Source organism: Coccinella septempunctata, chromosome 1, assembly GCF_907165205.1.
Source record: "Coccinella septempunctata chromosome 1, icCocSept1.1, whole genome shotgun sequence".
Taxonomy (NCBI): Eukaryota; Metazoa; Arthropoda; class Insecta; order Coleoptera; family Coccinellidae; genus Coccinella; species Coccinella septempunctata.
Window position 1 is genome coordinate 55,112,845 of NC_058189.1, and position 24,603 is coordinate 55,137,447.

Here is a 24,603-nt window from a genome sequence, read left to right on the forward strand (position 1 = left end):
CGAAATTTGATACTTCGACAGTGAGATGAGACAGGAATTTCTTTGTTTCTGGCAAACGTTTACTTTCACTCGATTTGTTAAAAATATAAAATGGAATTATTCCAAATTCCTTAAGCTCAAAACAAGAAAAAAATATTTGTTCTCCGCAACATGAATATTCCTGTTATGCCATTGTCAGGATAGTGTTTCTTTATTCATGGAATCAACTTGACTCCTCCAGAAATAATGAAACGGGAGGTTAAGTATGTGGAATTTTTAATGGTATTCAGATTAAGGTATTTTTCGACCTCTTCTTCTATTGGAAACTTTATGGTGAGTATTGATTTAATTCAATTATTACAAACCACCTCACAAAATAATCTTGAGAATTTAATCAACCTGTTTTTTCACAATTCCTATTTTATATTTTCGTGACAGTTGTGCCTCTTTTATTTCTTGAGTTTTTTTTTTTGTACAATTCTACAAATAAACAAATAATAATTGTATTCCTAGTGAAGTCTTCACAGGAATTCATAGGAGACGTACTATTTATTGAAAACATTTATTAGCCTGAAGCTGTGTCATTACGAATTCATAAGTTCATTTCACTTTTCTAAGGAATATGCCCTCTTCAAATTAATGTAAAAAGGTCAAAGATTTGATGGGTAACAGTCAAGCCCTAAAGAAGTTCATTTTTGAATCAATCTATCACAATCGATTTCCTCAATAGGAAACACACTTCCTTGTGGAATTGTACAAGGTTGAAAATGTTTGTTTCCTGAAACATTTTGTGGTTTTCTTACCCAATATCTGAAACAACTGAAATAATAATAAGAATTGTTGGTAATAAATGCTTCTGCTATTGTATAAGCCAAGGACCTTATACAATGTTTTTGTGTCTAGTTGTACAGCACTACAGCTTTTAAACCAAAGAAGATAGACAAAATCTCATACCCCATTCTCGTTCTCTTTTTCTGAGAAACTAACAAGAGTAGTCGTAATTTTTGGCCACCTTCTTTTGTTTTCGTGTAATAAGCAAAAATTTGAAAAATGGCGACATCGAAATAAATTTATATCTCCGCTAATAATGATGATGGAGCTCTGAAATTAAAACATTATGCAGGTACTTTTTTACGTAGAATCCAGTGGCGTGCTCGTCTTTTTAGAAGGATTTTTAATTACGAAACTCTGACACAAAGTGGTTTTTTTAAATGGAAACGCTATATTTTTGTGCAATTTTTTGAGAGCTTAATTTTTACTGATTTCAAAAATATATAACATCATATGGTTCGTATCAATATAAATAATAGAAAATGGTCAGAAACCGTTTTTCTTAATATTTCTATGGCTTCAACTTTTGACGAGCGCAGAAAAATAGAGCTTCTTATAACAAGAGCAGTTTCCTTCCGGCAATGTCATTCTTTCTATGCTTTTTACAAATTTTCACAAGATTTGAATCTTGATAAATTTCATAAATTTTTATAAAAATGAATGGACTAATAGAAGGAGACAGTGGTAAAATCATACGATGCTATATTTTTCTATGCTCATCAAAAGTTTAAACCATAGAAATATCAAGAAAAAAGGTTTTTGACCATTTTCTATTACATATTTATATCGATACAAATCATATGATTTTATATATTTTTGAAATCAGTAAAAATTAAGCTTTCAAAAAATTGTACAGAAATCTGGTGTTCCCATTTAAAAAAACATAACTGTGGGTCATAGATTCGTGATTAAAAATCCTGCTGAAAAGGCGAGCACGCCACTGGATTCTACGTAAAATAGTGCCTGTATAATGTTTAAATTTCGGAGCTCCATCATCAGTATTACCGGAGATATAAATCTGTTTTGATATCGCCATTTTTCCAATTTTTGCTTATAATTCGAAAACGATAGAAAGTGGCCAAAAATGACTACTACTCTTGTTAGTTTCTCAGAAAACGAGAACAAGAAAGGGGTATCAGAGCTCCTCTGGTTTAGAAGCTGTAGTGCTAAAAAAAAAACGAAGTTTGCCTACCCTGTACACTATTGACTAATATTGGAATGACTTGAATCGTAACATTCCGGATTTAACATTAGGCTCTTTCATCAGGCAGTAAACTGACGTACTTCAGATATAAGGTGAGAAAAAAACATTTTGATCATTTGCCAAGGTATCTTTTATTCAATGTTTTGAAAAACTGATAGAAACTTTACGCTTTTTTGCCTCTAGGAATCAGCTATCTGCTAAATTCAATTCTTTCAAATTTTAAAGTGTAATTAAATGAAGAACACATAATTGTATGCTCAGCAACATTCCGGATCCCTTTCGACAAAGAGTAGAGCACAAGCCTGCTATTAAGAGACCCTGGAAACATTCCATCGATTTTACAGAGAATAATTCCGCTGAGAACTGAAGAGGTCCCTGCTATAAGAATCCTAGCAGATCGTCCAAACTCTCATGCCATTCTTTCACACCCCATTCCCCATACGTAATGCGAGAAATGAACGCAAAACTCCCAGCAATTTCCAGGTCAACCACAACGGAATCGTTTGCATGGAAATTTGATAACTGCGCTCTTAAAACGGGGAGTTCTGAAGTTTTCGGGATTATTAGACAAAATTCACCCCTCTTCGTTTTTTTCCCCAAGAACTAGGCGAATATCCCCGGGATTGTTGTATGTCTACTTTGGCAGAACTGGCGTGAAATGGGAATTATGCAACTATCAAACTTCTGGTAACTTGGTGGGAACGTGTTACTTCAAACTTTGAGATTGCAGGGTAGATCTTAATAATGTACAAGATGTTTTGGATAGGGTCTATGTGAAATAGCATAGTAATATGGTGGATTGAATAGCTCGTAGGAGATATTTCATACAAAATACAGGGAGTCACAAGTTCGAGTGCCTATTAGATGTTTCTGGAGATCTGGACATATTATTTGAAATATGAAAATTGGGATTATGATATTGTTCGAATTTCTCAACTGAGCTAAAATATTTTTGAGCCTGAGCAGCGGTATTACAAGGAGTGAAAATAAATTAGTAAAAAACATTTTTTTACATCTTTTCGTTTCTGGTATCAATGAGTATTCGGTGCTGAATACATTTCTGTTGAAACCATTGTTTTCATTCAATAATAGGGAGATATCCATTTTCAGTATTATGTGCAAGCAATAATGTGTTAATATTATACATTTCCTGAATTGTGAAAAACTTGACATATGGTATTACGAATGTTGTGTCAAAAATTGGGATCAAGATTTACCCATAACTTTAGTTTTTCAAATTAGAATCCTAATTTTGATGATTGCGTGGGTGTCTGCGAAGAAAAATAATGATAGTGTTCTAATATGTCAATGCTCTCAAAATGAATAATTCGTGAGTTATTTAGGATTTTCTGAATTTATGTCGTACGTAGAGTACAATTCATAAAATCTGTTTCATATCAATATAATCCATGATTATAGAAGATACATTTTCCCAATAATCCACAAGAGACAGACCTCTTTTCTTTATTCATTTATTTGAAAAAAAACGCAAAATACAGAATTTGAATGGATAAAACAAAAATTTCAGATAAGAGCAACTTTGCAGCTGAAAGCCTCATTATCTGAAACGTTGTGTGCTTGTCAAAAACGAAGCACTGTCTGATGTTCTAAACCTAATCGTTTTCAAGAAAAACGGTCTCAAAAAGTAGAAAACAATGATACATTTTAAAACATTTTTGTTATATTTGAGCCCGTGCTTTTTAAAGTAATAACAATGTTTTTGGACAATTCATTGCTGTATTGCTGTATCCCGTTGTCGGGAATAAATCTACAAAAAGACGAAAAAAGGGAAAAAACAAAAAGAAAGGAAAAAAAAGGTGCGAACAGACTTATAATTTTTCAGGACTAATTACGACTGTGTGATCTCCTGTGACTGTAGAGACCCAACCGTGACCTACATATCCTACCACACTCCGGGCATGGATAGTCACCAACCAGATCTGGCCGCCGGACAAAGTATTATTTCCTGCGATTTTACAGCATCTTAAGGGAACACTTTATAACACATACAGTAGAAGCAAATTTTTTTCTTATCAACCATGAAATTTGTTTTAGTCTAGACTAACTTATAGTCCATTCAAGAATGATTGATATCCCAGTAGGTCTTGAGAGTCCAGACGCAGCTTAATATCTAATCACAAAATATCCCCAATAATTTCTGTAGTTTCACTCACAAAACAGGAATATACAAATATAACAAGTACCTATTTGGAAAAAAGAAATATTCGAATTCAGAGCATATTCTTCAGCATTCAAAATTGAAACAAATCTGTAGCGTACGATCGATCTGTCTGTGTCCTGTTGACAGATTCGTAAATAATGCAATTCTGGAAATGTTCCTGTAACTATCTTCTTCACAGTGTTAGTTTTGAACTACTTATCGTGAATAGATACGGATTCCTGTAAGCTACAGATCACCAAGAACGTCCAGAAATGCATAATTTTCCAGTAAGCTTATGAAAAGTTACAGATTGGCTTACAGATGAAAGCAGAATACCACCGTAAATTAAGAACATAAATAGCAATACAAAATTCAAATTATCGTCGGTCAGTGCATAGATTCCCACAGGATAGGACTATAGATCACTGTTTATTCATAATACCAACCTGTTTTCGCAAAACAAAATCTCAACTTATGAGCTGTTACAAACTTAAATTCGATTTTCCATAGCCACCCAAGATGTCAATCATTCTTGAATGGACTATAACTTCTAATCTACTTATTTCTCTGATTATAGTTGTGACATTACACCTATAAATATGATTATTCTACTTTACATAGAAACAAATATAAATCACAGTAACCTAAGATGTTAATAAAAGATTGAAACAAATAATTGGATGATATATCTTGAAAACGAAGATTAAATATATTTTCGAAAAATATCCAGAATTTCAGGCATAATTTTGTTCAAGGTATGAAGCCTACAGCTAAGAAAGAAGTCAGTTTCGAAGAATTATTCTTGGGATTTTCATGTGAAAACATAAATGTATTTTATGATATTTGCGGCATAATATTATTCACAAGTTCTTGTTGGACTTTCAAATTTTGATCCCTGAACTGAAATATTTCGATGCATTCGAATTCGGAATGATATTATTCACCAATTAATATTGAAATGATAACCTATTCAAATGATGGTTACCTCGAAATTCTCCTCCATTTTCCTACCTATGCTTTTGAATTCTGCTCATTGATGTATATTTTCGATTAGAATTATGGAATTTCACGGAACAGGATGCGATAAATCATCGATTCGAATCGGTTTATGTATTTGTGATTATGATTTAATGGAGTCGATTATTATCCTTGATCAGATACGACTCAGTTGGTTTGAAAGGATGTACAATTTATTATCGAAGTCACGAATTGGAAAATTCACATTTGGGTGACCTACAGTCGAACAGCAAAAATATGGGTGTCTGAAGGGAGCAATGTTGATGATGTTTTTTGATTAGTGCACTAATTTCCCCAAGTAATATCTACTATTCAATTTAAAATCGATTCCAGAAATGAATTACCGAATTATTTGTATTTCTGAAACGATTATAATCCACTGGCGCACCCAGGAGGGGGGCTTTGGGACTGCAGCCCCCCAATAATTCGAATTGTTGGTATCTTTCCCAAAAATTCAAATCCTTTCCTAGTACAAACATTGAAGCTACCGCAAAATAACACTATCGCCCCCAAAAACAAAATCTTGGCTGCGCCACTGTTATAACCCCAATTATAGCTTCTAATAAGATTTCTAGAAAATCTCGGAAACTTATGTGGTAAATTTATTTGATAAATGGGGCGCTGTATCTGGAAGACACTCTATTCCATCAGCAGAACAAAAGCCTTAATGGCATTACCAGGGACATTTCACCAAAATTGGGTTGAAGCGAAGTAATAGGAATATTTTGTATGGAAATTGTGCATCGCATTACTGTTCTATATGGAACGCTCTAGGTTCATTTATATCACAAAATAATAGACGTATCGTATCGTGTTCGGTGTCGTATCGTAGGTTTTAATTGGTTGACATTGACGTCTGTTTTTGTTGTTGAGCAGGACAATATACAAGTTCTGAATTAAGTGAGTTCCATATTCACGCGCTTGTTAATGCTTATAAAATGGCAGTATGAGCTCGGGGAACTGATTAAAAAACTGGACAGAACATTAAAAAAGCATTTTGGTGGATTTTTTATACACTGCGCAAAAAAATTAACGCACATTCTGAAAATCTCAATTTTAATGAAAGTTAACTCTACATTGACTTTATAATTTATTTTTTATGTTCTCTCGGGAAGGTTTTGAACGAAACAAGACACATTAAATGGAAGAAAAATTCAGGATTTCACCGAATCTTATGTGAAAGAAGAGAAATGAACAATTTTTAAAATACTGAAATGCTGACAAGTGATTTAATACTTGGTATTTCCACCCCTTGCGTTAATTACTGCTCGGCAACGACGGTTCATACTCAAAATGAGTGATCTTAAAATGTTCTGATCTAATCCTTCCCAGATTTCTCCGAGTTGGATTCCTAAGTCATTAAGAGTAGCTGGATGATTTTTTGAACTTCTCAGCCTTCTATTGAGGCTGTCCCAAACCTGCTCAATCGGATTGAGATCTGGACTTCTTGCTGGCCATTCCATTCGAGAGACTTCAACCTCTTCAAGGTACTCCTGAACGATGAGCGCACGATGGGGTCTGGCATTATCGTCCATAAAAATGAAATTTTCACCAATGTATGGGGCAAATGGCACTACATGCTCTTCAAGAATGTTCCTTATATACTCATCAGCATTCATAGCTCCATTATCAATGACCACTAGGTCTGTGCGAGCAGTCAAAGATATTTCACCCAATACCATAATCGATTCTCCCCCAAAACCAGTAGTATTCAGGAAATTGCACTGAGGATATCTTTCATGTGGACGTCTGTATACAAGGGAACGTCGATAACAATGGTAGAGGCAGAATCTAGACTCATCTGTGAAGAGAACTCTTTCCCAATGGATATGCTCTCTCGCAAAATCCAAACGCGCCTTTCGATGGGCTGGGGTAAGAGCTGGGCCTCTTGCCGCGACACGAGGCCTTAAATCATATTCTCTGAGGCGATTTCTTATTGTCTGAGTGCTAATTTGCACCTCATGAGTTTGCTCAAGCTGAATTTGAAGGAGGCGAGCGGTTGCAAACCGTTGTCTCAACGAAGAAACTCTCAAGTAACGTTCTTGAATGGCAGTTGTTACCCGTGGTCTACCCTGTCCTGGTCTTCGGACATTCATACCTGTCTCCCTGAATCGCTGCAACATTCTGGACACACTTGTATGGGAAACTCCAAACTTTTCTGCAATTCTTGTGTATGTCCACCCTTCTTCTCGCAAAACTACCGCTTGGGCACATTCCTCTTGGGTCAAATTGCGTGTTTCGCGTTGCATAGCGATCGAGTGTAGAAAATCAAACGAAAGAAAAACTATTGATCACCAGAATTGATCGAGAACAACTGATTTTAGAATGGAGCCAATACACTCAAAATCTGATAAAATCATCTTTTTTTATTCCTGCTGAAAAACATCTGTATTGAAGAAAACCTTTGAAAGTGGATAACATATAGAATAGAATAGAATAGAATAGAAATGAGTTTATTCAAATATTACAATGATTGTTTAAACTCTAGAAAAAACTGTGAGTTATTTATAATAACTGTTTACAGTTTTTTTATGCATGCATAATTCTGATAAAATAATTATCATTGAGAAAACCTTCAGTTGTAGAATAAATTTGAGATTTCCATAATGTGCGTTAATTTTTTTGCGCAGTGTATTTATTCTACGACAGATATGTTTAATCTTTTCAGTTTCCGCAGTGACAATCTATTAGGCGATGATATATTCGCAAGAAGTATTATCTGACATTGAAATGTGGTTGCTTAAAAGTCTAGTTTTCAAATTTTCAGGTTCATCAGTTCAATGACGTCAAATTTATCCATTTACCAATAAGAGGTGCAAAAGAACAAGGAGCTTAAAAGGTCTGTTACTTTTTTCAAGGTCAAGCGTGGCCTAAAACATGCAGAATATTTTGAGGAAATCAACCGAGTGCACTTATGTGAAGTGATGATAAAATGGCTTTCAACATGGTCAAAATTCCTAGAATTTACATAAAATAATGATTTCATTCAGAACATTATCAAATCTGTCTAGGATATTTTGGTCAGAAACCTTCGGACAAAGCGATCAAAACTATTTCAACCAAATACACTGCGCAAAAAAATTAACGCACATTATGGAAATCTCAAATTTATTCTACAACTGAAAGTGTTCTCAATGATAATCATTTTTATCACAATTATGCATGCCTATGTTATCCACTTTCAACGGTTTTCTTCAATACAGATGTTTTTTCCCAGCAGGAATAAAAAAGATGATACTATCAGATTTTGAATGTATTGGCTCCATTCTAAAATCAGTTGTTCTCGATCAGTTCTAGTGATCAATAGTTTTTCTTTCGTTTGATTTTCTACACTCGATCGCTATGCAATGCGAAACACGCAATTTGACCCAAGAGGAATGTGCCCAAGCGGTAGTTTTGCGAGAAGAAGGGTGGACATACACAAGAATTGCAGAAAGGTTTGGAGTTTCCCATACAAGTGTGTCCAGAATGTTGCAGCGATTCGGGGAGACAGGTATTAATGTCCGAAGACCAGGACAGGGTAGACCACGGGTAACAACTGCCATTCAAGAACGTTACTTGAGAGTTTCTTCGTTGAGACAACGGTTTGCAACCGCTCGCCTCCTTCAAATTCAGCTTGAGCAAACTCATGAGCAAATTAGCACTCATACAATAAGAAATCGCCTCAGAGAATATGATTTAAGGCCTCGTGTAGCGGCAAGAGACCCAGCTCTTACCCCGGCCCATCGAAGGGCGCGTTTGGATTTTGCGAGAGAGCTTATCCATTGGGAAGAGGCCGATTGGAAAAGAGTTCTCTTCACAGATGAGTCTAGATTCTGCCTCTACCATTGTGATCGACGTTCCCTTGTATACAGACATCCACATGAAAGATATGCTCAGTGCAATTTCCTGAATACTACTGGTTTCGGGGAAGGATCGATTATGGTATGAGGTGGAATATCTTTGACTGCTCGCACATACCTAGTGGTCGTTGATAATGGAGCTATAAATGCTGATAAGTATATAAGGAACATTCTTGAAGAGCATGTAGTGCCATTTGTCCCATACATTGGTGAAAATTTCATTTTTATGGACGATTATGCCAGACAGAGGTTGAAGTCTCTCGAATGGAATGGCCAGCAAGAAGTCCAGATCTCAATCCGATTGAGCAGGTTTGGGACAACCTCAATAGAAGGCTGAAAAGTTCAGAAAATCATCCAGCTACTCTTAATGACTTAGGAATCCAACTCGGAGAAATCTGGGAAGGATTAGATCAGAATCACTCATTTTGAGTATGAACCGTCGTTGCCGAGCTGTAATTAACGCAAGGGGTGGAAATACCAAGTATTAGATCACTTATCAGCATTTCAGTATTTTGAAAATTGTTCATTTCTCTTCTTTCACATAAGATTCGGTGAAATCCTAAATTTTTCTTCCATTTAATGTGTCTTGTTTCGTTCAAAACCTTCCCGAGAGTACATAAAAAATAAGTTATAAAGTCAATGTAGAGTTAACTTTCATTAAAATTGAGATTTTCAGAATGTGCGTTAATTTTTTTGCGCAGTGTATTTGAGGATCTGTCAGCATCATTATTTCCTGTAAATTCTCCATAACGAAACTTTATATCCAAAAAAGATTATATGAATATGCACCATCATTGGAATATAGAATTTATTTCATTCGGCTGAAACACACTGTATATATGCAGATTGAGAATTGAAATTTTATGAGCATTTGTGTTTACCTTATGGTAAAGACATCATTGAAAATTTAACAGCTGTTGACATATATTTCAAGTGACATTAAAATGTTGATCAAAAGAGAAAATCGATTTAACTTTTGAAAAAACACAAAGAAAGTCGTAAACTATATAAGCAGCTGTTTTGTTTATTTTAATTGATCGTTCAATAAATAGTCCGCGTTCTATTTTAGTGTCCATGTTTTCTCGATCATGATAGGTGAGCATTTCCCCGATGAATATCAGCCGAATATTTATTAGAACACGTGAAAATAATTTAAGAATAATATTCGGGTCGCGTTCAGTTATGAGGAACATATTTTTAACGAAAACAAATTTTAATTTTCGTGGGATGTTTCTGCCGAAACAAATAATTCAAATAATTTTCAGGCCGCAGACTATTCATTGAAAACGAGTTCAGGAAAATGAAAGATTGCACTGACATATTTAGAGAAAATTTTGAGTTTAAAAGAATTCAATTCGGGTTTCATATACTCATATGCTTAGAAATCTTTAATGCTATTTGCAAATCATAACCTGATAATGTGAGACACGCTTTATTATTTCATTGAACGCTTTCACATATTCATATTTATGAAGATTCAACACAGTTGAATTTCATGTTAATTACGTAATGAGTGTAATAGAGAACGAATCAGCATAGACAGATTTCATTCTTCGTTGCTTTTTCCGACCTACTCTGACTTTGACTTGATTCGAATAAAATCAAAAAAGAAAAAATTTTTCATAATCTAAAAAAGAAACGAAAAGCAAAATTCAGGTCCGCTTATACAACTTTCAGGCTTTTCCTATATACAGGATGATTTTTGATCAATGTCATTGATCAATGATCCATCGGTTAAGGCGATCTATATAAGCAATCAGGAACGGCCACATTCATAGAATATTTCTAGAAATATTCAAACCTCCTATAATTTCTGAACCGAGTTCTGAACTGTTTAATCGATTTTAATAATATTCTACAAGTTAATTTTTGGATCACTCAAGAGAAATCGACAGGGCCCTAATATTTCATCAATTTTTTACGCCCGGATACTAAAATAATACTCATAACATGCCTCAGAAGCTGGGAATAAAATAGTTTTTTCATGTACAGGGTGGGCAACGAGATAGAGGAAAATGCATGGCACATTACGGTCGTCATTTTTCGATAAACTAATACGGAAAAAAATGACGATTTTTTCTAAGTCATTTTAAGCTACTGTTTTCATACGAAAAAACACAACTTCATGTTATAGCTCACCAAACAAACCTGTTAGAAAAAATCATAGTACCTACACCACTGGATTTCTATCAAAAAAGTGTCTCAATAATGTTTTTATTTCAACATCCTGGCACAAACAGAAACGGAGATGACCAAAGTTGAAATCGCTCAAATTTCTATTATGGGCTATAACTCGAAAACAAAAGAAGATAGTGGAATGCAGTTGATGGCATTATAAGTTTCTCAAAAAAAGACGACAGTAATGTGCCATTCATTTTCCTCTATCTGGTTGGGTTAAAAAGTTGTAGTACAGATATCACCAATTTTGCCCACCCTGTACATAATGATGTTCTGGTATTTGGAAGTAGAAAACTATTGATCTAGTATGGCCCTGCTTTTTATTCATTTTCGCTTTTAAATTCTTTTGAGTGCCTCGAACGAAAAAAGTTTGCAAAATATCATCAAAGCAGGGGTTTGAATTTTATATTATTTTCAGGAAACACCTAGTCCAAAAGATGTTTAGAGTGCCCACTCATGGGTCCTCTATTGCTCTTTGACAGATTGGTCGTGAATCACCCAGTATAATAGGTGTCAATTCCAAAGTCAAATAAAAAATTTTAGCTTTCATCTTCGGAATTACCTATAAATATGGAACAGATTGATATGAAAAAAAAAATTCAAGAGACATATTGTTCATCTTTGGTAATGGAAGATTCAAGAGGAAAAGTCCAAGAAATATATATACGTTGAAAATTTGAAGGTCGGCAGAGGAAAGTTCTCATAACTAATTCAAATAATGCAGAGAGTGCCTTCCAGTATTCGGCAAAGACAAGTGGAATAAATATATTTCAGCATATTTTATCTGAACATAGAAGCCCCCTTTAATTCTACCAAGCTTCAAACGTGAACCCGGATGAGGGTCATTATAAGATATGAATAATTTCCCTAATTAATTGTGAGCTAGTGAAGCACTCATGACATCAAACACTAAGCTAAGAATAATTATGAGAGCTTACCGAAACTGAAGTTACTCTAATTAGAGTTTTTCATGCCGAATGAGTAGAAAATTCTCAACGAGTAATTTTCTGAATGAAAAGTAGCAGTCAGAAAGTTGAATGTAACAAATGTGCTTTGTCTTACCAAAAAGGATACAAATTAATTTGCTCATACTGAAGACCCTATTATTGTCAGTTTTTTTTATCAAAACCTTGAAACCATCAATAGGTATACAGGTTAAACAGAAGGTAATTTGTTGCTCGATTTATAGCGAAGGTCTATAATGACCTCAGCTTATAAATTTGATATTATAACTGACTTGCAGTATAATTTCTGACAAATGACCCATCAGGCACAGGGTTATAGAAGACATTATGATGAGTCAGAAATGTGAGTCTCTTACGCCCACTAATTCTGAGATACGGGGTGTTACTTGAAAATCATAAAATATTCAAACCACTATAATTTGATATTTTGCATACCTTCTTGGAGACACTCAAAAGAATCCAGATTATTCTTTTACGTCCAGGTAACAACACATCACTCTCTACATGAAAAAAAAAGTGAATTTTCAGTTTCGTGGAGATAATATAAAAATGGTTGGGAATTCAACAATCATTTCGAATGGCGCAAATTTTTTGTATGGTGTAGTGCTATCTGAAAAACGAAATACCTCTCATCAAGATACAAAATAATCCCAATAATTCTCGAAATAATCGACTGACTAAAATAATATTTAAAGCTATGATATGAATAATGTGCTAAAAAATACTTATATAGGGCGAGCCTTTGACTTGTACAAATATTTCAACCCTAAATTCTTGAGGTCAAAAGAAAATGGAAAAAGAAGAAATGGAAAAAGAAAAATGGTAGGTATACCATTTTTTCCGATTCGGCTCTGATAAAAATTTATAGCCATTTCAAGTTTTAATTATGAGCTGTGCTACCCCTGCAAAAACAAATTCACTTTCAGAATAACTAGCTTAATCTTTAACCGTCCACTCCACACATCTGTGGTTCTTTAAACTGTTTTAAAACTCAGTAGTTTTAATTTTCGAACATCAAATTACTAGCAAACGGCGCATTATACGAGAAAATATGATGAATGATTTTACAAAACAATCAAATATTAATTAGATAGATAGCGTCCCACTTATTTTCAAAAGTTGGGTTCTTTGAATTTTTGGTATTTATATGGTACGCAATGGTCATAATGGAAGACGTGAGTGATATCTTGTGTTCGAAAAAGATTCATCAAATAAATGAAAAACTATATTCCGAAATTCATTTCATTCGATGAAACCGTTTGTGAGATAGAACTAAGAATGAAATTTTTTATGGTTTTTTAACAGCCGGTATCTCTTAAGATGAGCCGATTCGGAAAATAATGGAAAAGAAAAAAGTGTTTCTTTTGACCTCAAGAATCTACTGTTAATTTATTTGTACGAGTCTAAGACTCACCCTGTATAATTAACACCGTTTCGGAGCCTCTGTTTTGATAATCAGATATAAAAAAAAAACACCCTCCATATGATTCACTCTGAGTCTAATTGATGTATTCATGACTCGATCATATCCGCCATGAACAAGAATGAGATTCAAGTACATATCTAATCTTCATCCATTCAATAGGGCATTTTGTCAAAACCGAGGTCAAAACCTTTAGATTTGCGGCATTGCGGATAAACACATATAATATTCGGATTTCATCTTTGGTAGTTCTCTGTAAAAAGGTGATGTTAAGAAAGAATCTCTCTGTATCCTAGCAACATGCGACATCAAATTCTAGTTTTCATTTTCCTCCTTTTTTCGGCTAGGAAAAATGGAAACTGGCAAACTGGCGCATGCAAAATGCGCTATTACGTATTCAGTCCATGTACAATCGACAAAAGCGTACTGCGTTTCCAGCTTTATATTCCCGTTTTATGCATTTCCATCCAGGGGATAATACAAATTCAGGCAGGAAAACCAGCATCAGGTGGAGAGTAGGGATTTGTTGGAGGTAATTTCTTGAATATGGCGCTGATTCCAGTTATACTACCTGATCGATAAAACAAACAATACTTCCCAACGAACTTCATGAGTTCCGCTTAATCTTGGTGTCATCCCGAGGGACATGACCGCGAGCTGAACAGGATTTGGGATCCGGGATTTGCTGAGTGCTTAAACGTATATCCTGGGCTATTTGCGCTACTAATGGACTGCAGTAACGTCTTTTTGGACGATTCTATCGCGAAACGGTATCATTGGAGGCTCGATAAGTGAATGGTGTTTACAGAGTGGATGTCCTAACAAAGATGCGTGGAATAACTGGTTAGTGGTATGTCTGGGAGCCATGGAATGGTGTAGGATTGTCATCATCATTGCTGTATCCCGTTAACGAGAATAAATCTCCAAAAGAACTCAAAAACAAAACTATCGGTGCGATCAAACTTATAATTTTTTAGGGCTACTTGGGACTGTGTGCCCTCCTGTGACTGAAGAGATCCAACCGTGACCTACAGATCCTTCTAAACTCCGGGCATGGATAGTCACTAAACAGATCTGGCCGCAGCTGTATTCTTCTCGAGTCTCCATTATAACTGTGGACCAAAGCCCTCCACTGTGATCTGTTTAACGGTAGTTGTTCCCAGGCATTAACTGATTTTAGGGATTGATGCAGTATATCGGTGAAATGAGTCAATGAGCGCCTGTAGTCATGGTTATAGGCGTAAGCTTGTATTTGTAGGATTCTACCGAGGATTCTACAGAGTATGTGAGGGTTCGTTCAGTCTTGCTGATGAGGATTGAAAAATATCCCTCATCACTCATGAGTAACACTGCACTGTTCTGATGAGGGACATTGATCCCGAAACCGGTCTACAGTTTGTGCTTGAATATTACAGCCTCTCTGGAAATTCCTGCGCTGATTCATAACTATAGCTCGCATTAATGGAACGACAATTCTTTGAATTCTCCATTTTAGATGGAATAAAATTGTGTTAAGTACTAGACTTCTTGGATTTTTCAACATCGTTTGGCGAAGGATTTGTTTTGATGATGAGATGAGCATATGTTTGGATAAGAATTTGAAATAAATAATTCCATTTTATTTTTATCGAAAGCGGAAATTTGAATTCGTTTAGATACCTATTCAAACGATTAATGCAGTCGACTAGCGCTACATTGGTAACTGGATTCGCGGCATTCCGTATGTTTATTCATATGATATAATTATTCCTTGTGAACACATAATTTGTTTGTTGGCTGATTTTACGGGAATTGCTAGATAAACTTTAAATTTATAGGCATTAGCACAGATGAATAAATATTTAGGTAACACGTAACACATTTCAGCAGTGATCACAAAAAATTTATACCTACACATTAGATCTCTTTCGGAATTTGCTTGCACGATACTTAGATATTAATGTCCGTTATTTGCGAATTTTGATCCGAAAATGTTCTAAAACGATCTAATAGAACTAATTCATTAATGAGGAATATTTGAACAATGTTTGAATGCTCGATGCATTTAGTGAGAACAGACAATTTTTATCAATAACTTCGAGTGGAGATAACCATATATGTATATACAATGATATGTAGAATTTGTATTATTCTTTGTAGAATTAATCTGTTGCAAAGGTGTGAAGAATACATTCCTGCTTCTTCTTTTTCGAACTCTCAAACCAGACCAATGATTTCATTAACTACTTTCAAAATAGCATAATGAATTTCAACAGTGTTAAAGATCCAATTTTGTGTATGTTGCCAACCATCTCAAAAAAGGGAAATTACGAGTATCTTATGTCCGCTATCTCTCATTAAAGTTGCTACCACCCTTCGCAAGTTCCTAACGATAATAAGTGTTTTCTACATTATTTCCGATATAAGTAGGTACCATAATACGTTCAAAGATTGGGTATCATCATTGAGTATTAATACTCAATGGCATTATTTAATTATACCAAGACACGTTCTTCAGTCTCACTTAGGGTGATTCTTGAAGGGCTAGTTACCCTTTCCTGGACCTACTCTTTTGTTACCAGTTTTTTTGGATAATACTTCTCAAAATGGTACGCTCTACAGTATTCCCTTGAAAAAAAGTTTGCTTGATACATACCTATTCCTAAAGTTAATCGTTTTCCAATTTTTCATGTTGAAATATAGGTTTGTCTTTCAAGATACCAACTTCATCAAGTTGTCGATAAGTTCTTCTGAATTTGGAGAATAGGAATATGAAGTGTTTGGCAAATGAACTTCTTTTCTCTCAAGAAAAATCTCCAAAGATTATAAATTTTAATAAGAATTTTCTTTTACAATATTAGAAGAAAAATTTAACCCAGGTCATTGAAAACTACCCTAAGTGAGTCCAAATAATCAAAGAAACATAAGGAAATGGCTGATCTTGGTATCCTCAAACTATACCCAACAGATATTGTTTAATATTGATTAATATTTGTCAATCAAAGACATAATAAGTAGAATTTGGAAATTGATGAACTGACAAAATATGTGATTCGAAGAGTATTTTTTTAGATCTGCTAATGCAGTACTTCAATGGAGCAGCCCGCCAGATAAAATGATGGAAGTATAAATTGGTTCGGAATGAAGAAGGAAGAAGTAGAATTAGAATATTTTCACATAATGAAGTTTTTACTCACCTTGACATTGAAAACCCTGTTTGCCGAATCCCCTGCAAAATTAAAATGAATTAGCAAACATGTTATCTTGATTTATAATCAAAATTTGATGTAAAATTTCTACAACTTTTAGGAGAATTTCTCGATAAAAGGATTGAAATAATAAATTATACTAACTGAAAAAAAAACTGCAACACCCAGAAAAAGCTGTTTAAATTTTTAATTTTTTTTGGTAGAACATATATAGTATAGCAAGGAGTGAATGATTAAAATTTGGAGAAAAATATCGTGAAGGTTTTTTCATATAAACATTTTTTGTTACTTGAATATTGTAGTCGTTTTTTGCAAATTTTTTAAATTTTACAACAAACCAGCTGTTCGAGGAGATCCAAAGTCGATGTTTAGATTGTTTTATTGTTGCTGAAATGCCTAGAGCCCATGTACGCGGAATTTATCGCCAGCTAAGTGAATTTGAAAGGGGTAGAATTATTGGTCTACGGAAGGGGGGTTGTCGTTTCGCTAACCGTACGAACAGAAGTCCAATTACTGTTATGAGATGTTGTCAAGCGTGGTTCGATAATGCCCAAAATCGAAGAACAGTAGGCACCGGACTTCGAAGGGGCACAAATGAAGCGAGAATCCAATTTTTCAGCAAGATAATACTCGACCTCAAGTTGACAAAGTTAGTTTAAACTTTTTTGAAGTTTGGGACATCATAGGTAGAAGGCTTGGAAATTTACCCCAGCCCCACGGACTTTGGCAGCTCTGAGACATGAAGTACAGGTAGCTTGTGATAGTATCCCTCAAGATGAAAAAGACGATCTTCTTGCATCAATGACAAGACGCATTTACTCCTTGCTATACTATCTATGTTTGACCAAAAAAAAATTAAAATTTAATCAGCTTCTTCTGGGTGTTGGAGTTTCTTTGTCAGTTAGTATATTTCAAAACATTTACATATAAATCTGAAGAATATATGTCAATAAATACAATTCCTACCCTATTCTGCTCAAAATTTTAGTGAATAAAATGCAATTATACAATTTGGTTTAATCATTCTTTCATTAAAATTCTATCGGAAACTTTTCAGAAAATTCTTCCTGAATATCCAATAAAACGAAATTTCATCAAGGAAAAATCAATCTGTCTCCTAGCCTCCATATTTTTACATATTATATTGTAAAATAAGCAGAAGCGGAACTTCGGGTAGAGGAAATATTGCATGACTGAATTTTAAGCAGTAAACTTCTCAAGGCGGCGTATAATTTGAGCAACCGAGGAAATGAGTGAATCATTCAAATTCACACTTCGTACCCAATTGAGAGCGGCTTCGCACTCGGTTTTATCGTAAACCGTGTACTGACCAGAAACCACTATCATTTCTATTTTCTATTTTTAAACATTGTTAATACGTCCAAGGATTCGTAGCTTGTTATGATTTATATGGAAGTTATCTCTTTTTAATTATACCTACGTTTGAGAAGGAAATCCTTTCGCAAAACTTTTTACGGTATATGAAAAAATGGTCGCTTGATTCTCCGTATACGCACGTCAATCATTTGAAATGGTTGAATCGTTAATTACCGAAATTATGAATCTTTTTTGTTTGGATGAAACGGTATATGTATATTTTCTCTCGTATAGATCAAGTACCTACCTTATTCAGCAAGAATATAAGAAGATATTCTATACTATATATATATATGTACTATGAGAATAAGCCTAAATAATTCATCAAAAATATTTCACTAAAATGTCCACCTGAGTGTCCACTTCATAAACTGGACAACAGGGGGAGTCTTTGACTCGTACAAATATTTCAACAGTGGATTTTTGAGGTCAAAAGAAACACTTTTTTCGCCTACCATTTTCTCCGAATCGGCTCGGTATAAAAGATACAGGCTGTTGTAAAACCATGAAAAAATGTTATTTTTAGTTCTTAGAAATAGTATAATCGAATGAGATGAATTTCGGAATATAGTTTTTCATTCATTCATATCTTTTTCGAACACAAAATATAACCAACGTCTTCCAATTTTCTCATTATCACCATTACGTTCCATAAAAATACCAAAAATTCAAAGAACCCAACTCTTGAAACTGAGTTGGACGCTATCTAATGAATATTTGAACGGTTCGTGAAATAAAAGTATTCTTTATATTTTCTCGTATAATGTGCCTTTTTCAAGTAATTTGATGTTCAAAAATAAAAAAATTCTGTGAAATTCGAAAAATTGGGTACTTTGACCGAATGCATTTCTTCTTGAAAGATCCACAGATGTGTAGTGGCACAAATTTAGCTAGTTATTCTGAAGGTAATTTTTTTCCAGGGGTGGCACAGTTCATTATGAAAACTTAAAATGGCTATATCTTTTTATCCGGGCAGAATCGAAAAAAGATATAAAAAAAAACGTGTTTCTACTGACCTCAAGAATCTACTGTTAAAATAGATAGAGAATAGACTCACCTTGTATAGTCATATAGATGACACTGCGAGAATCATTTTTGCCTTTAGAAATATACCCCGTTTTCGAAGCATAAGCGAGATACAGTGTGCTCAACATCATTTTTGCGCAATATTCTAATGAGTGTGCTCAGTCATAAACTATAAGAGCGACAGTTTCTGGTCATTTCTCAGTATTTTTGGGTGCTCAATTCAGAAAAGGTGAAGAACTCCGAAAAAAAACATACGTAATGGCGGAAAACCTGCAATGTTCGTGTTTTTTTTTTCAGTTGCCGAATTGAATTTCATTTTCTGAATGAACACAATTTTTGAAGAATTTCTGTGGAAAAAATTTTTCATGAATCGATTCCAATTTTTTTTTACATGTGTACAAATGTCTCGTTGAGACCTCCGACATACATATTTTTAAAGAAACTGGCTGGTCTTTGAGGCCCAAAATTTTTGAATTGAATTTATGTATAAACTCGTAATACATATTATCAATACGATTTTATTCCAGAAAATGAATTACTTCGCGTAAATTGCAAAAAACTTTTCTTCATTAATGTGGAAACAGCGACTTTCAATTTAATCTACTTTCATTCTACTGTGCATATTCTAAATATTCATGATACCCCGAAATCGAAAATTAAAATCCGCCAACGATAATTTTGGCATTGATAAAGTGAACTTGGATTGACGAGATTTACAGAAATATAAGAAGTCTGACTCTGTCAGATGATAAGATCTGTAAAATCTTATCGAGTGTGAAACCACTGGAAGCATCCTCCCTGCCGCAGGGTTAATTCACCTTTCAATACGAATGACACTGGCGGAAATAAGCGAACCTGAAGGGCAATGTTTTCAGCAGAGGTGAAGTGACATACGAAATCCATTAGTCAATAGCGATAAACATCCTACTTATCTAGGTGGTGATTATTTCTCCGTATGGATAAAGAGCTGAATTTGTTGAACTCAGCAGCTGAGCTAAGATAGATAAGTGTTATAGTAAAATAAAAACAATAAATAATGGAATGTTTTGATCATTATCGATTGACATCTTTTATATGGTAGGATATGAACATAATAGTTTTTTACTTTTGATTGTTGAGTTTTATTTTTTCTAACTTTCCTGAAATTATCACATATACAGTCCATTCAAGAAAGACTGACATCTCGAGTGACTATAGAAAATCGAATTTAAGTTGGTGATAACTCATAAGTTAATATTTTGTGTTGCGGAATTGAGGATGGTATTGTGAATAAACAGTGATCTATAGACCTATTATAATATGTGAATCTATGCACTTACCGACGATAATTTGAATTTCGGACTGTTCTTTATGTTCTTAATTTAATCGTAGAAATTGCAAACATAATTGTATCTATTTTGAATCCTGATCAATATGCTCTGAATGTGAGTATTTAATCTTTTCAAAGACTTTTCTAGATTATATTTATATATTTCAGTTCAGTGATTAAAAATACAGAAATTGGATCTTTTGTGACCAGATATTAAGCTACATCTGGACCTCGGTCTGGACCGAGGTCTGGACGCCTACTGGGATGTCAAACATCCTTGAATGGACTATAGTCTATTCAAGAATTATTGACCATAGACATAGAGAAATGGACTGTGCCTTCCCTTTCTAAGTGTGGTCAAAAAAGTGACAGAGAGAAACTGAACATCGGTCCTTCTAGTTATCTTTTTCTAGAATTTTGATTGTCCACACTCACGTCTATGTCAACAGAAAAGAGACAGGTATTGGCCCGACCATCATTTCTCTCTTTCTATAATTTTATAGAAAGAAAAAAGAAAATTTCATGCTAGCATTGCTCAGTCCATGTTTTTATGTCGACTCGTATGTCGATGTTACTGACGTCCCACTAGTCCTTTAAATTCATGACGGAGCTTAATATCTAGACACAAAAAAACTTTGATAATTTCTGTAGTTTTTATCACAGAACTGGAATAGGTATATAATATAACCTAGAAAACAAGAAATATTCAAAATCAGAGCATATTGCTTAGCATCCGAAATTGACTCAATTGTGTTTGGATAAAGAAGCAGCAAGGAGAAGTCGATCATTCCATCAGAATTACGTGTGATCAAAGATAGTTTATTTTCTTATTACACCCTAAGAAAAACGTGTACCAAAGATTATTAAAATGATTTCAACCATTACTGTGTGCTATGATTTTGATTTATATTTTCAACCTCCAACGTCTATTGGCTTTGTGACTATTTTTTTTTTTTAATTTCAACTCCATGGAAATATCGGAAACACAGAAAGAACAATATTGTTCAACTGAGTAAGCTTGGAATGTTTTCTAATGTAACTGAGGCAAGAATGATGTAAGGTGACGATATTGTCATCCAAATAAATCAACAATTCTATTGAATATCAATAAAATAAATGGCGAACGGTAACGACAAAGATACAGGATTTGACTGTTGTGCAGCATCACATAATATGAAAAATATACTTTAGTTCCACAATCTCCTATTGATCGATGTACATATGTTCATCTATTTGACCACTACCTTCGACGACTTGTTATTCCTCAATTATCTTTTCCATTCTTGTCAAATTGGTCTCACTTCAACTCAAGCCGAGGTCTTTTTCCTAACTGCTACGCTGATCTTGTAATTGGACTGGATTTTTTCAATCAATGCAAGGTCATACTTAGATCTTGAATCAGATCTTAACAATTGCGTTAATTCAAGTGGTCGAGAAAGTGATATGTGATAAAAGTTTCAATTTTTTTAAATACTGAACTGGGCAGTGAATATTCATTTCGTGGCATTTGTACTTCGACAGATTGAATGATTCTTGTGATATGAAAGTACGTTGTATCTGAGGAATGACGCAGATATTGAAATATCTAATATCTACTGGAAGATTAATTACTTGATTTTAATCAGCCCTGGATCTAGCTTGAAGAACATTAATTGTCAAGTTATCATCTATTTTCTACAGTTTTATTCCTCACACTTTTGAAAAGGGCACTCTTAGTGTCAATTGTCACCATGGTCAATGTATACGGGAAAATCTTCTACAATTATTTGTTATTTTTTTCTTTTCGATTTGATTGATCCTTTGCTGTGATTTCGTGTGTGTTTGATTCAAATCCATGCGAAGCAACATGGTTTTGGAATGTCAGATCAATTTGAAGTTCTTTGAGAATGCATAGATCACATAAGATACAGTGTGTCACACTCGGTGTCACATTGACTGACGACGCAGGTATCTTCGAAATGTTATCCATGTCGAAGGTGGCCTAGCGTAGAACTGCCTTGAAATTTGAGTTACTTTTCTGGCAATAATCTTTTTTCTAATTTATTAATCTATAAAAAAATATTTTACTTCTAATTCTTGGAGAATAGCTGAATGTTCGACTAGCAGAAATTAAAAGCTCATCACGAATCTTAATCCCGTCATAATTTTAAGTGCTAATTTGATCGCACTGCCGATCTTCTTTACATAAATATTAAAAAAAATACTGCCAGCAAAGTCAAACCGCAATATGATTGTTTATAAAGAATCTGATCGCATAGAAAATCAAAATTCTGAAGTTGTGCTGCTAGCTTCACAAGGGTGATATTTTAATTGATTAAACTCATTATCATACATGAAGAACTTTTTCCCAAAATTACGTGAAGCAAAAATTATGCTTTCTCTCACGAAAAATTTCTCATTGCCCTATTGCAAAAATGGTTTACCTATATGTTTCTGAAAAACTGAAAGATATTTCAGTCTAGAAGTTGAAAATTTTAGGAATGAAGAAACCAAATGAAAAATAGTTTAGGATATATTAGGAAAAAATATGTCAATATCATTATGTGACCCCATTTTTCTGTCTAAAATTGAGTTTTCCGAGGAGTTTTCTTTGCAAAATAACTATCTCTCGAATTCACATGTGCAGATGATTTTTTTCAAATTTATTTTTCTACTCAAAACTTTGAATGAGGCACGATTATGATGAAGCCAACATCATCGAATGTATTATATATTACGAATACAATCATTATTCACCATTCATTTCAGATCCACCATAAGTGTTTTTAATGTTTTAAGTTCGTTGGATAACATTCCGATTAGTCTTGTTTCAATCTATTTTAATTGATATCAATTAAAATGATTGCATTGGGATCTCCAACAAGCTGGAGAGTAGTCCTTGTATATTTGGTTCAACAACATAAAGTTTGCTTTCCATTCTTCTTATTCAATTAATTGTTCTAGTAATGGTGTTGAAAGTTGAAACAGTTTTCGTGAAGTTGTCATTCACTTCATTTTCTTCTAAATAGAAGAGATTTTGACTACTTTCATTACTTCTATTCCATTTATCCTTCAGCAATGTAAGGATAACAGATTTTCTCATTTGATGTTATTCAAGATGATCAGAATTGTGCACAATAACCAAAATTCTCGAAGAAATCTGTGGAATTTTGTTTTTTCTAGGATATGTGCTTAAGAATAGTCATGGTTTCATTCAGGAAGTTTCGTTTCTTGATAAGATGAATCCTGTGAGAACATCGAGGATTTCGGCTCGATTTTTGTCTATTCCCCATGCGTTCTCAGGAAATTTCTGAATGAAAAAGCATCACGAACGCTATATACTCACCATATAAAGTCCTTACAGTGAGAACAGAAGGTAGGCTGTTTGAAAAACCTAGGTATGAACCTGTGATCCTTGATATTGTACACATTCTTCTTTTTCAGAGCACCCTTTCTGCCCCTCAGCCTAAACCCGAATTTCGAGTTGGTATCCACGTCCTCCATCTGACTATCCTCCTCCGCCATCCTGGCTTTTCTGTTATTTCAGTAAAGCAGAAATGAAATCGTGCGGTCTTTAAATCGGTGACGTCATCAAACGAACGCGATGCGAACTCTCCGGAGCGCCACAGAACACTGAAACAACGACCGGCCGCACGGTCAAATGTCAATATTCAGGTATGGGTATGAGCTGGTTGTGTATTGAAGGCCGTATTTTAGGTGCAACAGTTTGTGGGTCGATTCGCGTTCGGCTCCGCTGTTCGGCACCATCTGAGCTGGAAAGGTGGCACACACTCTACGAATTGCCCGAGCGCCTATATAACATCAATTTACTAATACTTCCCCTCATGGTCAACTGATTGATTTAGCAAAGTACGAGGATGTTTTGATATCTAGTTAGCCTAGACCAGTTCCATGCATAAAAAAATATTGCGTTAACATAGCAACGAACAATAACTCATTAGAAGTGTCAGTGTGAAGTTTGAGGTCAAAAAAGTAAACCAGAGTTACGCAATAAATTAAAAGAAAGAAGATGTCCACCGAAATTGTGAAAATCGGGAAATTGGAGTATCGAGCCATCATCAAGTATCTGTATTTAAAAGGGTTAAGGATAAGCAGATTTACAA

General features: G+C 34.4%; 1 protein-coding gene across 1 annotated transcript in view; it reads right to left on the reverse strand.

Moving 5' to 3' along the window:
- The window catches only part of LOC123313277 (protein kinase C, brain isozyme-like), an 82,365-nt gene extending 58,192 nt beyond the window's left edge, over positions 1-24,173 (reverse strand). Inside the window, exons 1-2 of the mRNA XM_044898099.1 lie at positions 23,826-24,173; positions 16,777-16,808 (exon numbers count right to left, since the gene is read on the reverse strand). Coding sequence (XP_044754034.1) covers positions 16,777-16,808; positions 23,826-24,004 — 211 coding nt within the window. The 5' untranslated portion in view covers positions 24,005-24,173. The remainder of the gene's footprint in view (positions 1-16,776; positions 16,809-23,825) is intronic.
- Positions 24,174-24,603: the final 430 nt, after the last annotated feature.